Below are 17,805 nucleotides of genomic sequence, written 5' to 3'. Positions count from 1 at the left end.
TTATTTGACTCATAACATAGCTTCAATGGATACAATCATAATGAACATACACCCAGCCTCTGCATAATTAGAATGCACATAGCCAACACGACACATACACACACACAAATTGATCACGCCGGCAAAAAGCAAAGTCATACAAGACCAAAACTATGCCTAGACGGAAAGAAAAATAAAATGAAACAACAATTGACGAAATATAGCAGTGACCATCAGCGCCAACCATCTCTTGACAACACAAAAACTACGACAAGGGTTTTCCAAAAACGATGCCTCCATGAAGGGAACGACGTAAATGCGTCGCCATCGCCGGATCCAACCACCAAAGGTCGGATCATGGTTTTCACCCTGAAGATCAAATCCGAGCAATACCATCATCAGGGTAATGACGCAAAGAACGCCTCCATTGCCAGGTCTCTCCAACTAGGGTCAGACCAGAGTTTTCACCTCAGAGCTCAAGACTGAGTACTCGAGAAATACCGCCCAATCAAGTCAAATAGTGTTGTCTCCTCCACTTGCCTCGATCCCAATAGTTGCATACGTGCACTGTCCTTACGACGAGCAATGACCACGTCCATACTGGTAGGCTGACGAGACTCGAGAAGAGCTACTCGCTACCACGCCCATCGGTTCTAGTTTGGGACACTCTGGAGGCCTGCACCATCCTCATAAGTGGCAGCCAAGGCTGATCTGCATGAGACGACAGCACCACTCACAGCCACTATCTTGTCGTCCTCACCTATGGACGTAGATCATACAAATTTAATCCTCTCAGGTGGCCACCGTGGCCGATGACCGCCCATCAGCATGTTGGCCAGATTCATGGCGCCACCTGACCTAGCGCCCGAGCCCAAGCAGAAGACCACCATGACCATGCCTCCCCTCCCTTCAGGAGATGCGGGCGACGACAGCAACAACTGCTCTCGAGCCGCCGCCTCAACCTGCCACGCCGCAACGTCAAAGAGCCACTCCAGGAGCATGGGCATGGCATGAGCACGCTGCACACTCTCAGGATGGATCTGCACTTCCCAATCATGCAGCGGAGCTTCTCTGGATGGAAAAGCCACAGGAGGTGGCCGTTCGGACCAGTGCGAGCAGATATCCACTCTTTCACGGGGAAAAGAGGAATGGATCTCGTGCTCTGCCGAGGAATTACCGGCACCGCGAGGCTCCCTCCATTGGTGAACATGCCATCCATGAATGGCGGTAACTTGCATCTTTGATGCCCATCTGGCCACCCAATAGCCATGCAAAGGTCAGATTGAACCCCACATGTACCGCCGCCGCCGCTTCAACTTCCACCTTCACGGCATCCAAGCCGCCGCTGCACCTCATCAAGTGTTGCCTAAATTGCCACGGGGATGGAGCCCCACTGCCGCCGTCAGCCGCGCCGGCGAGCCGGCGACGGCGAGGGAAGGAAGCACGGGGAACTGCCGAGGAAAACGGATCGAGTCGCAGCCTGAGTCGCCCAGGCGGACGACGCGGGGGCACTTTTTTTCCGAGAGCTTACATTACCAAAACTGTTCTCTGCCATTTCCACATGGAGTTCAGCCACTAGCAAAGATCTAGAGCTCCGATCTCTCCAATTGATACAAGGTAATTAATTCAAGTTGGCTCGTTCTTTAGCTTCCAGCGGTGAACACCGCCAAGGACGCCCAGACGGGTGCGCCGGTCCTCGCATTCAGGCGACAGACAGTTGCAGCTGCTCCCTGATCTGTATCAAGCCACAGTTTACTTCAGACTTATAGTTATTCTCTGCTGACTGAATCCGTCGTTTGTAGCATACAATTGTTGGAAATGTGTAAATGGTGCTGCTTGGTAATACAGAGGACTCATTAATTTTAACTGCATGTTTCTCTTCAGTACCAGCTAAAAGCGTGAGCAAACCCTGCAACTACTTCCGAGAGAGCAATGGAAATCTATCTAGTTTTTGCGCTGGACTAAGGGTGATCCCAAGATCCATCTCTTATCAGATCCAGCCTATTCAAGGTACTTACCTGATTCCAGCTACACCACACTTTCTAGCCATGTTTTTCTCTCTGATACTGTTGATCTTGTGCATTTCCGTTTGAATTGTTGGTGTTTGAGTTCAAGGTAAATACTACATTATTTTTATTTCAAGCCAAATTAGAGTGCACTATCTTCTAGTTTGCAGGCCACATTTTCCCTTTAGATTTGTTACCGGTGTCTAGGGACTGAATGTGATTATCCTTCCTGTTAGCATGAGGTTTTTTATGTGAAAAAACGAGGTAGTAATACATAGGACTAATTTCTATTTGCATGCTTCTTTTTAGTGCCAGCTCAAGAGTGTGCGCACCCTGCAACAAATGGCGGGGGTTCTGGATGCTTTGGCATCCTACGTGACCAGCATGCTTGCTGAAATGGCCAAAGAGGAGGTGGCCATGCTCATCGGCGTATCCGACGGGATAACAGACCTGAGCATCAAGCTTGGGGACCTCAAGAATTTCCTTGCTGATGCTGATAGGAGGAACATCACCGATGAGAGTGTGCGGGGGTGGGTGGGTGAACTGAAGCGTGCCATGTACCTAGCCACCGACATCGTCGACCTATGTCAGCTCAAGGCCATGGAGCAAGGTCAAACAAAGGACAGGGGGTGCCTTAACCCTCTGCTCTTTTGCATGCGGAATCCCATCCATGCTCATGACATTGGCACCCGCACAAAGAAACTCAACCAAAATTTGGATGATATTTGCAAGAGGGGCAAGAGTTTGAAATTTATCAAGCTAGAAGCCTACGAAGACCAAAATACAACCCGATCTCTCGCCACTAACCGCAAAACTGATTCGTTGATCGAGCGGTCAGGTGCAGTTGGTGCGAAGATCGAGGAGGACCTGAGGGCACTTGCGGAGGTACTTACAAGGGAGGCTGCTAGCAACAAGAGTGATTGCTTCATGGTGGTCGCCATTGTTGGTGTCGGCGGGATTGGGAAGACCACCCTCAGCAAGAAGGTCTTCAATGATGATAGTATCAAAGGCAAGTTCACTAAGAAGATATGGCTTAGCATCACCAAAGATTTCAATGATGTTGAGCTATTGAATAAGGCTATCATCGCCGTTGGTCAAGACCTACCTGCAGCTGGAGGAGCTCGAGACAGAGACCTACTTGTCGGTGCTCTCAGTAATGCCATCAGGGACAAGAAGTTCTTTCTTGTACTAGATGACATGTGGGGTGTCGATGCATGGGACAAATTTACTGATGGCTCCTTTTAGCTACGGTGGTCCCAGTAGCAAAGTCCTTGTTACCACAAGACATGACACGGTTGCCCTAAGCATGAAAGCTGTGCACTATCACCATGTTGACAAACTAAGTGCTAAAGATGCATGGTTATTGCTCAAGAAGCAGGTCAGCATACATACTTACTAGCAGTCACCTCTTATTACACTTAATATTTAATAATCTAGCAGTACTAAAGCACTGTTTGATAAATACTACAGCATGTACTAGTGCTAATTTGTTGTGAATAGGCAGTACACAAACTGATGCTTGTGAACAGTGGGCTTTGTGTGTTCAACACATTAAACTTCATGCACTTTCGATGCTTCCTTCAATCTATATGTGTAATAGTCCACCATGCACATGTGATACATTATGTGAAGTTAACAACTTATTTGAATAACTATATTGAAATGTACCTTTATTATTACAACATACATATGCAGCTATAGACGAAGATATCAATTTTTCTTGGCACTTCAAATTAGGTATTATAATGACCACCTTTTTGTTAGTATATCTCAACGATCTAGCAACTGCGTGAAAAAAACAGTGCCACTAGACACTGCAAATGCAGTGTGTGTCTGTTATTAACTATATATTTTTTTTGCAAATATTAACTATATATTTCTACTCCTTGCAGGTAGTCACAACAGAAAAAGATGAACCCGAGATTGAGATTCTAAAGGATATTGGCTTGCAGATTATAGAAAAGTGTGATGGTCTACCACTTGCTGTAAAGGTGATGGGAGGGCTATTATGCCAGAGGGAGAAAAATCAACGTGCTTGGCAAAAGGTTCTAAACGGTGATTTATGGTCAGTATCTCAAATGTCAGAAGAGCTAAATTATGCAATATGTCTTAGCTATGAGGACTTACCATCTTGCTTGAGGCAATGCTTTCTGCACTTCTCCCACATACCTATAGTTTTACCGTCAGATGTGATTGTCGGCATGTGGATCAGTGAAGGGTTTGTACACGGAAACACAGATGAATTAGAAGAATTGGGACATCAGTACTATAGGCAACTGATACTAAGGAACCTTATAGAGCCAACTCCATATGGTATTGGACAATATCTTTGCAGCATGCATGATGTTGTTCGCTCATTTGCTCAATTTGTAGCTAGAGATGATGCGCTGATAGTTCATAAAGGAGAAAAAATGAACACGGAACTTAGTTTGCAAGGGTTTCTTAGGTTGTCCATAGAAACCAAAGGAATGGAATCAGATGAATGTGAGTGGAGAAGTTTACGAGAGCATAAATCACTTAGATCATTGATGTTAATTGGGAATTTGAAGATTCATTCGGGTGATTCATTGGAAACATTTTCAAGCCTACGGATGCTACATATAGAATCCACAAAGTTTGCTGTCTTGGCCGAATCTCTGTATCAGCTTAAACACTTGAGGTATCTAACATTAAAAAAGTGCAATGACCTAAATAGGCTGCCCGAGAACATCCATAGGATGAAATTCTTACAACACATTAGTCTTGAGGATTGTGAGAGTGTAGTGAAACTTCCCCATAGCATTGTGAGGTTACATGAACTGAGACATCTTGATCTTGATGGCACATGTGTAAATAGTATGCCCAAAGGGTTATGTGCTCTCATGAATTTGAGGACACTATATGGGTTCCCAGCCAATGTGGATGGTGATTGGTGTAGTCTGGAAGAGCTTGGGCCTCTTTTAAAGCTTAGGGCCATTGGATTAGTGAATCTACAGAATGTTTGAGATGCCTTATTCGCTACAAAGGTCAGGCTTGGTGAAAAGGTCAATCTTATCATTCTGAGCCTCGACTGCAGGAGTCGACATGGCAGCAATGAATTGATCAAAGATGGAGTGTCTGAGAAGGACCAAGGAATGATTGAGAAGGTGTTTGATGGCCTCTATCCTCCGCCTTGCATAGAAGATATTCGTATCGACAACTATTATGGGTGCCAGCTCCCAAGATGGATGAGGGACACATCAACGACACTCCTCAAGTCCTTGAAGTTTCTAATGCTGCACGACCTGGCTTGCTGCACTCAACTCCCCGATGGACTGTGCCAGCTCCCTTGTTTGGAGTTCCTACAGGTACGAAGGGCTGTAGCAGTCAAGCGTGTGGGTCCTGAATTTGTGCAGCCCAGTAGTCACCATCATCATCCTTCATCCCGGGTTGTGGTTGCTTTTTCAAGACTGCACAAGATGGTCTTGGATGAAATGGTGGAATGGGAGGAGTGGGAGTGGGAGGAGGAAGTGCAAGCTATGCCTGTCTTGGAGGATCTTCTTATTCAGAGTTGCAAATTGAGGTGTATCCCTCCTGGCCTTGCCACACATGCAAGGGCTTTGAAAAAGTTAACCATATACACCATACAGGGCCTTCAGTCTGTTGAGGACTTTGCTTCCGTAGTCGAGCTTGACCTATTTAACTTACCCAACCTGACTAATATCTCCAATTTCCCCAAGTTGCAAAAGCTTGGGATCGATTGCTGCCAGAACCTTGAGTCTCTGCAGGGGATGGATCAACTCCGAAGACTCGTGTTGACAGTTCACTATGACAAACCAATCCCGTCATACCTGCAAACTGTAAAGCCAAGTCATTTGTTGTTAGACTGCGGCCCAGAGGCACTCGCTTGCATGGCTTTGGGAAAAACTGGTCTCGTGTGGGACAAGTTCGGTCATATTCAGCGTGTCGAGGCTTATGCAGATGATCTTGGTGAACATATTGAAAAGAATTGGCACCTATTTTACACAAGCGAGCCGTACAGCATGGTGACAAACATCGACCCACAGGTAACATATATTGTTAACTCATTGCTCTTCCAGTATGGGTTGCTAATCTATTTTCTTGATCTCCTATCGTTGATTCCATCTCATCATAGTAGTTCACTGGTACATGCTGAAGCCTGAATATGCACCTCCCACTGTTTGGTTTTGCTTGGCAGGAGTTTGAATCAGGATCTGAAGACGAGGAGGATGTAGCGACTCTAGTCTAGAGGAGGAAGGAGTGGTAGCAAATTAAGGAGGCAAGAGCATTGTTAATTTCGCGCTGCTAGCTACGTACAGTATGTACAGGAACAGCAAGATGAGAAACTTCAACCCCCAGGTAATATATATATATATATATATTAGGGGTTTATATATATATTAGTTAATCTATTTCTGAATCTCTTGTTGTTGATTCCATTCCATCTTAGTAGTTCAGTGGTATACATATGGTAGAGCCTGAATATGCACTTGCCACCATTTCGTTTTGCTTGGCAGGAGTTGTCATGATCGGAAACAGAGTGTGAAGACGTCGAGGATGTAGAAGACAGCCAAGACCAATGACCCTGCCTTGACTCTTGGAGAGGAAGGAGTGACAAGTTAAGGAGGCAGCAACATTCCATTGTTAACTTCCCGCTAGCTCACACAACTTGGCGTGCAGCAAGATTAGTCTAGTAGCTTGCTCCCAGTTTTGTATCCCTCCCAATTTTCTTTGGTTCCTAGTACTAGCAGTGGTTATTTAATTTGGCCTGTATATATGTATATAAGTTAGCTATAGACACCTGCTGGGGACATTAACTGCATGTACCACTGAAGATGGTCTATCATTCGATCCATAAAGAAAGAACCTTTTTGTACTATCAATTCTGACTCCAGGTTGAGACATATGAGAGGAAGGGGTGACAGAATTATTGGTGTCTATTTGTTTGTTGGAAAATATGCATAGACAGAGCCCATAACACAACTGCATATGCATACTAGTTGTCAGTTTTTTCTTGTACCGTGACTTTAGAGCTAGCATATTTCACCTAACTATGAACTGAAAGCTAGCATTACTTACCCTTGATTAACATCTTGATCCAGCAAGAATTCAGGTTTTGAAAATGAAACAGAGCAAAAATAGGGCACTACACAAGTAGCCCTTCCTGGTTTCCACTTGCACAACCAGGGGGCTTTTGTCACTTTATTTCTTTCGTAGGTTTGGTTCTGAAACTTCACACTGATTGACAACAGTAGCACTCAAACAAAACTCAGATAGGCATGTAACCAGATTCTACAACTGAATCTGTAACCAAATTCAGACAAGTAGGCAAAGCAAATTCGGTCCTCACTTACTTGTAGCAGAACGGAGTTGACGAAGTCAGCCAGGTTGACCGACGTACGCAAATCTGCTCCGGTCCATGAAGCCACCTGGTGCTTCCCAGGTCGATGGCCGAACCTGAGTTTTATTTGTATACCAGAGCTGGCTGAATCTGAATATATTTCGCCGGTGGGCCGCAAATCTGCTGCCGTTTCTTGTGCTATGTCAGTCAGTGTTGATAGTCAGTTTGTGTAGCTGAACTTCAAACAAGTTCTCGATTACACAATAAACTGAGTACATGTTGGTTTCTAAAGGTAGAATTTGGGACTTCGAGAAGAAGGTGTCGGGAACGAGTGGAAAAAGAAAGAGGAACAGAGGTTGTCTTCTATTTACACATGCCTCTCACCTAGGCATCGCTTTTCGACAAAATACCAGCCGCTTCAAAGAACCCAAGTAGCCATCTCAAATCGGTGGTTGGCGTCCGTTTGCGCCTGGGCGCCACGGACTCTTCTCCAGTAGCTTGGGCCATGAGCCATGACACATTAGTGCTCCTTTTGAGCTCGTGGATAGATGAAAAAAAATGCCAACTGCAGTGTGAGCAGCCGTTACAGGTTTGGTGGGTGGCCAACTTCTCTATTTGTACTCGTAGACAAATACTACATTTCCTTTTTTGTGGGCAAATTTTAACATGGTCTCTCTTACCTCTTTTTTTTACATGTGAGGTAAGAAGGTAAGAGTCAATCAAGCCATTCATTGATGAGATCAACGGCTAAGATCTATTTTATACTCTTACCTCTCATGTGAAAAGAGAGGGTAAGAGGGACCATGTTAAAACTGCCTTGAAGGCGGTAATATGAAGTACTGATCTTTTAATTAAACTATTGAAGGCGGTAATGAGCATTCATTCATTGCATGTCAACTTTGTGTAGCAGCACATTCACATGATATATATAATCCAACAGTGGTGCGAGCGGTGAAGTGAGCTTAACTAGGTGGGTGCACAAGGATGATATTGAGCGGCTCATATCAGTTGTTTGAAATAAGATTCATTATATTAAAATCTAGCTAGGATTTGGATGCATCAAGAAGGGGAGGAGAATGTCCCTTTGAATTTTCGAAGTCAATGGTGATGGTGAACGGAAGGAAGGATGTGTAGGTATCCTTGGTTGAAATGCAAAGAGAGACTATCATGTGCATAGCCCATCCCATCTGTCACGAATATTTTCTGGGAAACACAGTGACATAGACACACATGTGCCAGGTGCGGTACGTCGATAGGAGAAGGCAATAGGTGTCTCGTCCAACAGCAAGGAAAAACAATGGTGAGGTGAGGGCTGTAGAGGACGAAGAAAAGGGATGAATCATTGGCACCAAGGCCGCAGATCAATGGACGCGAGATGTGGCCGCAATCACGCACTGATCATCTTACCTTGGAAGAACAGGCAACAACAGAGTGCGAGAGTGCTTAGAAGGGTGTGCGTGAAATATGAAGTGCACTCGAAATCTATAACATCTTGCGTTGACAGGAAGTTTGTTCCTCTAGTTCAATTAAAATATTGAGATTGAGATAAAGCACTTGGAAGGTTCCTCACAGTCACACTGATTGAGATTGAGATAAAGCACTAGGAAGCCTAAAACTGAGATAAAGCACTAGGAAGGTTCACCTTGTTGCATGATTGTGAGGAGTTCCGTGTGAGTCATGCATGTCTCCTCTTTGGATGGAGACCATGGCGGTTCCGCATTGTGTTCTTGCAGGCGATATTATCCGAATATCTATCTACAAGCTGCTGACTAGAACACTGCTTTGTGTTCGGGGTGATTTTTTTTATTCTGACCTTTATTGATGGGACTTAGCAATGAATAAATTGTGTTGTTAACGTGTTGAAGTGTTGCCTCCATGCTGATGTTCCGACCTTTATTTGTCGGTCTCGACATTTAGATGAAAATCCGTGTCCTGGCTGGATACAACAAGAAGTCGTTTTGTAAGGCGTTAATATGGAAGAAGTTTTTCTTAAATGACATGGCTTGAGTGGACTGCTGGTGTCAAGTGATTTCTATGCTGCTCGCTTAAATCTCAGGTTTAGGCTTTCCATGGCAGTTTTCTTCGTTGAAGTAGATTTAATTAATTATGCCAGACGACATACGATTCTCACTTCCCCGATTAAATGTGTAGAGTGGCTTCAGTGATATAGAAGTTGGCATTGAGATCCCTATTAGGTTAAGCCGATATCTTCTTCGGAGCATGTACATCAACCAACCCTTCGCTCCTATGTTTTCTTGCAATATTGACATGTATTCATGGTTTCAAGGTTCACATGCATCTTCTATTACTATAAACCTTGCCATGTCCCCGTGCTGGAAGAAAAAAAAAGACAATGACACCAACGTCCTCGAAGAGGTGAAATAATACATTGACATGTTCATACACGCCTCGATGGATGAGCACAAGACCTGCTGCTTCAAGAACACCATTCACAAGGTATTTGTGCCGACACTAAAACTCACGACTTTGCTCGTTCTAGCTTGTTTTCTCTTGCCAATGTTAATGATGAAGCCATTTTTGCTTCGTGCTGATCAGATATATGGGACGCCAATACTTGGCGCATAGAAGTCAGATGCTGCGTAGGGTCAAGATGAAATGGAAAGCACTTCGCCTCTACAGACTAGCGTGTCTCTGTAGAGGAATGTGTTGGCTTTAAGATTACATAGCTGCACGATAGAGGAATGGTGTCCGCTTTTTGCTTTCTGAATCGCTGCTTCTTGAATCAAGAGCCTTTGGTTCTTGCAGATGGAGGATTTGGCAAATCCAAATGGCGTAACTGAAGTTTCCAGATACACATGTGGTTGTTCGGCGGACATTGCCCAGATGCACTATGCAAATCTAAATGGCTAACTGTTGTTTCTGACGCAGTCCATTCTCTAAGGGAGTAATTAACATTGATGAAGATGTGATAAGTCAAATATACCTAACTCTGGGCTTTTACCAGGTAATTATAAAGACAATACACGTCTATTTATATTACTAGAGATGCTATAAACCTTGATGCTACAGTACCATGAATTTACTATAACATAGCGACATGATAAATATCTGACTGCGCCATTCTTTCCAATTAGTTATACTGCAACTACTAGAATGCCACTGCCATAATATATATATCAGAGCATGGCTATCCCTTGTGTAGCTATATATTGTACAAGATCAAATGTGAATGCTAAGTTTCAGCTAGCTTTGGGTTCGAGGATGATTTCCATGTGTCAAATATTTATTTGTAGAAATGGGACACACTGGGAATACTAATTCGAGTGCCTGTGGAGGAGCACGCATGGTAAAATTCTCCATGTCGTTTTGCGCCAACATGATTTGTTTGGTCATCCGAGCTATTAGCCCGGCTTAGATTTCTCGCCCATCTGCCATGGTTGCTCACTATTGATGGCAAGCTAGAGAACTTGTTCCAGGCGATACTCTGGGATCCACGGCCAAAATAACACGGCCCACCGCTCACCTAGGTGCCCTTCCTACCAGCTGCCACAGTGCCACCAGTCTACCATACTAAATTTTTCCAGCGAAGAAAAAAAATTGTTGCACTTTCATCTATCGACCGACTTTAAATAACCTTCAACTTTCCTGCTAAGAGCCCAAGTCTCCAAGTAGGACCTTTTGGCCATGCAAGACCTTCTCTTTCTAGAGAATCACGCTCTTTTAGTGCCAGACTAAGGCTGGTCATAATGATAGTATCATAGGTAATATCATGCATGCCAACTAGGCAATTTTGATGAGGTGTCATAGCATTAAATAAAGAAAGAGAAGGTGTAGTATCATATCATGATACAGTATCATATTAAATGCTAAGCTACCTTGTGTCATGCATGGCAATAAATAAAATACTACATGATACTAATATATGATACTATGCATTAGGGAGGTAGTAACATATACTAGTATCATATGCATGATACTAGTATATGATACTCCCTATTACAACCAGCCTAAGGAATCTCCTACACTTGCTTTCACAGTACCCCTACGAGCAGCCCGGAATCAATGAAGGATTTCGTTCAACAATCACAAACAATAATTAAGCTTATGCCATTATAATAATAAAAATTATCTCTGTGCAATTATTTTCATAAAATAAATGGACAATTGCAAAGGAGAGCAACAATCTTTGGAACAACCAGACAGCTATGGTATCAAATAAACAATTCATCTAGACATCATCATACAGGCAGATTCAGGAGGAAAGCCTGTTATTTTCATTTGTCAATCGTATCTAAAATAAAGATAGTTGTGTTTTTTATGCAGAGGTCATCGAATTTGATTTTGAATTAAGAATATAATTAAATCATAATACAAACATTGATAAAATGATATATTAGGAATAACTGAACTTTCTAGTACATGTGGTGATGCACGTTTTTTACTCTATCTTATAATAGAATTCGGTCAGGTCCAACTTAGTACTCCCTCCGTCCGAAAATATTTGTCATCAAAATGGATAAGAAGGGATGTATCTATAACTAAAATACGTCTAGATACATCCCCTTTTATTCATTTTGGTGACAAGTATTTCCGGAGGGAGGGAGTATCACGCAGTGAAGAAAAAAAATCCAGACCATCTTTCGCAAAATTCAAGGGAACAAAAACTCAATGTTTTCCTTGTTGCATGACTTGTGTTCCTGCATCAATGCTGTCAAAATAAAAAAATTTATTTTAACAAAGTTTATGCCTTGCAGAATTTTAAGGGCATAAGCTACAGTAATAGAAATAAACTAGCTATTCACTCAGATGATTCAACTTTCTAGCCCAGTCTTGACGGAGCTCCACTCAACGTACAAAACTAGTGATTTAACCAATGAGAAACATGGTGCGTGAACCATAAAGAGATAACATGCATATCACTAGCATGGGCAGTAGTCCATGTGTGTATATATATCAGCGTACCAAATTGGCAAGGCATACATATACAAGTCTTCCTAACACTTCCCAAGCCTAGATTATGTGGTGCCGTTGTTGACTTCATGCCATCTTCCCCTTTTTTATGCAAGATTGGAGAATGTCTAGTGAAGGAGTGGAACACATGCAGGGAGCTACACTAGAGAACGGAGGTGGCCAGAAACTTAAGCAAATTTTGCGAGATATGATAAGGGCAATGGACCTCTATATATGTGAGGTTTCTCACTGTTTTTTGTGTTTAAATGTCCATCAATTCGTACACGCCCTACCTAAGAAAAGACGTCACTAGTAGAAAACAGGGCTATGGTCCAGGCCGGGTCAGCCCATTAGTCCCGGTTCAGTCTAGAACCGGGACCAATATGGGCATTGGTTCCGGTTCGTGAGCCCAGGGGGCCGGCCGGGCCACGTGGGCCATTGGTCCCGGTTCATCTGGACCTTTTGGTCCCAGTTTGTGGGATGAACCGGGACCAATGGGCCTCGCTCCTGGCCCACCACCATTGGTCCCGGTTGGTGGCTTGAACCGGGACCAAAGGCTCCCCTTTAGTCCCGGCTCATGTCACCAACCGGGACCAATGAGGTGCCTATATATACCCCCTCGCGCAAGAGCAGAGCACAGTGCTCTGTTTTTTCTGGCCGAGGGGGAGAGGGCTTTGTGGTGCTCTAGCTCATCTCCTATGCACATGAGGTGTTCGATGGAATGCCCGAGCCACACTACTTAAGCTTTCTCCTCTCGAAGCTCGACCTCCAAGCTCCATTTTCCTCGAGATTTGTCTAGATTTAGCGGTCCGTCACGCCCCGTCCCCGTCTTCACCGCCGTCGATCACCCGCGCCGATCTCATCACCGACACCATCGTGGTGAGCCTCTTGTTCTTATCTTCTTTCTGAAAGGAAAAATATTCTTACTTGTATGTTTAGATAGATACTTGTATCATTTTCTTACATTTATTATTGCATCTTATATAGTGCGATGGTTTTGGTATCCGCCCCCGTCGGCCCTCGTCCTGTCTATGATTCGGATTTGGTATGTATATTATCTTTATAACTATTGGTTCATTTATTGTTTATGAAAATTATGCCGACCAACGTGACATAGATTTTATTTATTTAGGATGTATGTGAATCAGAAATGCCAACCGACCCTATTGTCGAGAGGTTAAATTTAGTTGAAGAAGAAAACAATTTGTTGAAGGAAAAAATAAAAAAAATTGAGGAGGAGAAGATGATATTGGAGTTGCATGTTGCGGATGTCGTCAATGATCACAAGATCAAGATGGATGCAATGCGCTTGAAGATTAGAAAGATTAGAAAATATGCCATTCATACTGAGGCTTGGTATCATTATGCCGTTGGATCAATTGTTACCTTGGTTGCGATTATGATCGCATTTGTTTTCGCATTGAAATGTTTTACATAGTTTCAATGTATGGTTTAATTAATTAGATGCTCTGGAGAGCTATATGTTGTTAGATGAGAACTATGTATGCACTTTGGTTTTAATGTGATGATGAACTTCTATTAATTTGGACACTTAATTATATATAATGCACGCAGATGAACCGGCAATGGATGTACGGTGACAGACACACCCGCGAGTACATTAAGTGCGTGCATGAGTTTCTCGATGCGGCTGAGGCAAACAAGCAGAATGGTTTTATGTGTTGTCCATGCACTGAATGTGGGAATACGAGGTCTTACTCTAACCGGAAAATCCTTCACTCCCACCTGCTTTACAAGGGTTTCATGCCACACTATAATGTTTGGACGAGGCACGGAGAAATAGGGGTTATGATGGAAGACGGCGAAGAAGAAGAGTACGATGACAACCATGTGCCCCCTGAATACGGTAATGCTGCAACAGGGGGAGCTGGTGAAGATCAAGAGGAACCAGACGATGTGCCCAATGATGCTGCCACGGGTGAAGCTGTTGAAGATCAAGAGGAACCAGACGATGTGCCCGATGATGATGATCTCCGCCGGGTCATTGTTGATGTAAGGACGCAATGCATTAGTCAAAAGGAGAAGCTGAAGTTCGATCGCATGTTAGAGGATCACAAAAAAGGGTTATACCCCAATTGCGCAATCTCCACCCTCCTCCGTCGGACGCCCTCTCCGCCGCCATCTCCACCCACCCGCGCCGCGCCGCCGCCATCTCCACCCTCCTCCGTCGGACGCCCTCTCCGCCGCCGCCATCTCCACCCCCCTCCGTCGGACCCCCCACCCGCGCTGCTCCACCCCCTCCTCCGCGTCGTTGCCCCGCTGGTCGCCACCTCGCCCCGACCTGCCCTGCCCCGCCGGCCGCCACCTCGCCCCCATCCCGCGCCCCGGCCCTGCCTGGCTCCGCCCCATCGGTCGCCTCCTCGCCCCGGCCCTGCCTGGCTCTGCCTCGCCCCGGCCCTGCCTGGCTCTGCCTCGCCCCAGCCCTGCCGCTCCGGTGAGACCTTCACCTTTTTTTTTCTGTTTTTAGATAGATAGATTGTTACATATATAGATAGATAGATCGATAGATAGATCAATAGATAGATAGATTGTTAGATAGATAGATTGTTAGATATATAGATAGAGATAGATAAATTTTTTGTTCGATGAGTTGAATCGATGATGATGATGAATAGACAATGATGATGAATATATTGTTGATATTGTTAGTTGTGATGATGATGATGATGAATATTTATTTAATATTGTTAGTTGTGATGATGATGATGAATATGTGATGAAATAACCCTACATGATTCAAGAATAAATGAATGCACCTAAATTTGTGAGTTGATGATGAATATGCTTTATGAGTTGTGATGTTCTAAATTTTTGTCGCTTTGGAATTTGCAGGTTTGTTAGAGTTTCATGTCGGTGGAGTGATCGTCATCGGAGTTGTTGGTCAAGGATCGTCCCTCCTCTGTTCGACTACTTCCTCTACAGCCGAGGGTGAGCTACGAATCCACCTACACCTCCTACGCTCTTTTAATCATGTCACTAGATTTCATTTTCAAGTCAACTGGCGTACCCTAGGCGTCTCCCGTCCGAAAGGTTTGCATCGATAAATATGCATTCAATTGCATATTTATCACCGCAGCTCTTTCGGATTGTCCTGCGTTTTCCACGGACAGCCCGAGGATGTGTAGATTGGGTATGTTCTCCATGTTCTACCCCGTTCCGAGACAGGATTTCGGCGGCGCCTCCCCGTTGTTCCCCGTTGTTCTGAGACAGGATTTGCCGAGACGTGTATCTGGAGAACAGCGGGGAGGTGCTGCCGAAATTTTGTCTCGGAACGGGGTAGAATGGAGAACTTACTCAATCTACACATTCTCGGGTGGGATTAGGACCCATCTTTACCTATTAGAAATGTAGGTGGATTAAACGCGGTAGAAACTGAAAATTTGATGTGATTAATTTAAGTGAATCATTAATTATGTTGTGTGGGTTGCAAAAAAGCAGAGGATGGCAGATAATCAGTGGATGTACAGTGGTTTTATCCGTCGGAATCGAGTAACATCAGAGTGGATCGCGAAAACCGATGTGTATTTGAAGGAGATATTCCGTCGTCCAATGAGAATTATCCCACCATGCCCCTGTGCGAGATGTGCCAGATGTCACCGTAGAAATCAGACGGACATGAGTGAGCATCTTCGCACGCACGGATATATGCCAAACTTTGACATGCCACCGATAAACATAGCCGAGCAGGACCGTGGTAGAGAGGAGGTGATGCGACAATGCATCGATGGATATGAGGACGACGGGGTCAGGGACATGCTAGATGATGTCGTTGTTGCAGAAACGGCAAATGCGACACCTTCAGAGAATGAACCGGAGGAGCCGGAGGCAACCGCAAAGGCCTTCTTGGAGGTCTTGGCCTCATCGAAGAAACCTCTTTATGCGGGTGCGAAAATATCTCAGCTGGATGCCATCTCGCAACTGATTGCAGTCAAGGCTGAGTACGGCTGTAGCCAGAAATGCTTCGAAGCATTCCTGGGAGTATGGGCTAACAGCCTCCCTGAGGGTCATGAACTGCCGAAAAGCATGTACGATACAAAGAAAATCATGAAGGCACTCTCTATGGATTATGAGAAAATAGATGTTTGCCCGAAGAATTGCCTTTTGTTTAGGCACGAGTATGCGGATGACAAGTACTGTCGGAAGTGCGGTTCGTCTCGGTACATTGAGGTGGTCGGTGAGGATGGTGAGAAAAAGCAGCTAACCATCCCTGTTAAGGTTCTTCGGTATCTTGATTTTATAAAAAGACTGCAGCGCCTTTTCATCACGAAGGAGTCTGCCAAAATGATGAAGTGGCACAAGGAAGGTATAAGGTACAATCCAAAAAAAATCATACATCCATCGGGAGGGGAAGCATGGAAGTCATTCGATGAAGAATACCCCGAGGAAGCAGCTGAGGCTGGGAATGTCAGAATAGCCATATCAGGTGATGGGTTGAATCCATATGGTATGTCGTCCAATCCATACAGCTGCTGGCCTGTGTTTGTAATTCCGCTCAATCTTCCTCCCGGTGCCTAATGCAACGGAAGACCATGTTCTTGTCGCTCATCATTCCGGGGCCTGACTACCCGGGGAAGCAATTGGGTGTGCTTATGCAGCCGCTTGTGGATGCTTTGCACCATTCTTGGTACTTTCCGAGGTTGACATATGACCGGGATCTGCAGAGAAATTTCTTGATGAAAGTTTGGTTGCACTATTGCATGCATGACTTTCCCGGCTATGCTCTATTCTGCGGATGGTGTACAAGCGGTAAGATGCCATGCCCAGTGTGCATGCAGGCTCTGCGAATGATTTGGCTGAGTAAGGGTGGCAAGTATGTAGCCTTTGACCTGCATCGACAGTTCCTCCCGCCAGACCATCCAGATAGGGAAGACAAGAAGAACTTCACGAAAGGCCGGGTTGTTCATGAAGTAACCGAGATTCCAACATTTTCGGGGGCAGATGTTCTTGCTCAGCTAAAAGCTCTCAAGCCTAAAGTCGAAGGCAAAGGCAAAGCCAAAGCCAAAGGCTTCGAGGGATATGGTGAGACGCACAACTGGACGCACATTACCCCCTTCTCGCAGCTTCCCTATTTCAAGGACCTCAAACTTCCTTACAATATTGATGTGATGCACACCGAAAAGAATGTGGCAGAGTCACTTTTCCACACGATCCTCAACATTCCTGATAAGACGAAGGATAACGTAAAAGCTAGAGCCGATCAACAGAGAATTTGTGATAGACCACGCCTGAACAAGAAGCCTCCCACAGGCGGTCGTAAAAACTGGTTCAAGCCAGATGCTGACTTTGTCCTTAAACCGCCAGAAAAAAAAGAAGTACTTATCTGGCTGAAACAAATTTTGAAGTTCACCGATGGTTATGCATCGAATATAAGTAAGGGAGTCAATCTTTCAACGGGCAAAGTGACCGGCCTGAAGAGTCATGACTACCATGTATGGATTGAGCGGATAATGCCGGTGATGGTTCGAGGCTATGTCCCCGAGCATGTCTGGCGAGTGTTTGCCGAGCTTAGCCATTTCTTCCGCACGCTCTGTGCTAAAGAAGTAAGTAAAGAGGTGATTGAAAAATTGC

General features: G+C 44.6%; 2 protein-coding genes across 2 annotated transcripts; both read left to right on the top strand.

Moving 5' to 3' along the window:
* Positions 1–2,327: 2,327 nt before the first annotated feature.
* Positions 2,328–3,230, top strand: LOC147974294 (putative disease resistance protein At1g50180). Its single transcript, XM_087519994.1, has one exon. It carries the CDS (start codon positions 2,328–2,330, stop codon positions 3,228–3,230), a length of 903 nt encoding a protein of 300 aa, XP_087376120.1.
* A 795-nt stretch (positions 3,231–4,025) lies between these two features.
* On the top strand, positions 4,026–6,317 carry LOC147974293 (uncharacterized). The gene has a single exon (XM_087519434.1). It carries the CDS (start codon positions 5,099–5,101, stop codon positions 6,125–6,127), a length of 1,029 nt encoding a protein of 342 aa, XP_087375560.1. The 5' UTR covers positions 4,026–5,098; the 3' UTR covers positions 6,128–6,317.
* The last annotated feature ends 11,488 nt before the right edge of the window (positions 6,318–17,805 follow it).

The sequence above is a fragment of the Triticum urartu genome, chromosome 4A (genome assembly GCF_056163025.1).
Source record: "Triticum urartu cultivar PI428250 chromosome 4A, HENAU_Tu73, whole genome shotgun sequence".
Taxonomy (NCBI): Eukaryota; Viridiplantae; Streptophyta; class Magnoliopsida; order Poales; family Poaceae; genus Triticum; species Triticum urartu.
Note: the sequence above shows the minus strand (reverse complement) of the source record. Positions and strands in the feature narration are given on the sequence as shown.

What these genes read in the sequence shown, in the direction of transcription:
- LOC147974294 (XM_087519994.1), top strand. Translation starts at nt 2,328, where the DNA reads ATGGCGGGGGTTCTGGATGCTTTGGCATCCTACGTGACCAGCATGCTT.
- LOC147974293 (XM_087519434.1), top strand. Translation starts at nt 5,099, where the DNA reads ATGATTGAGAAGGTGTTTGATGGCCTCTATCCTCCGCCTTGCATAGAA.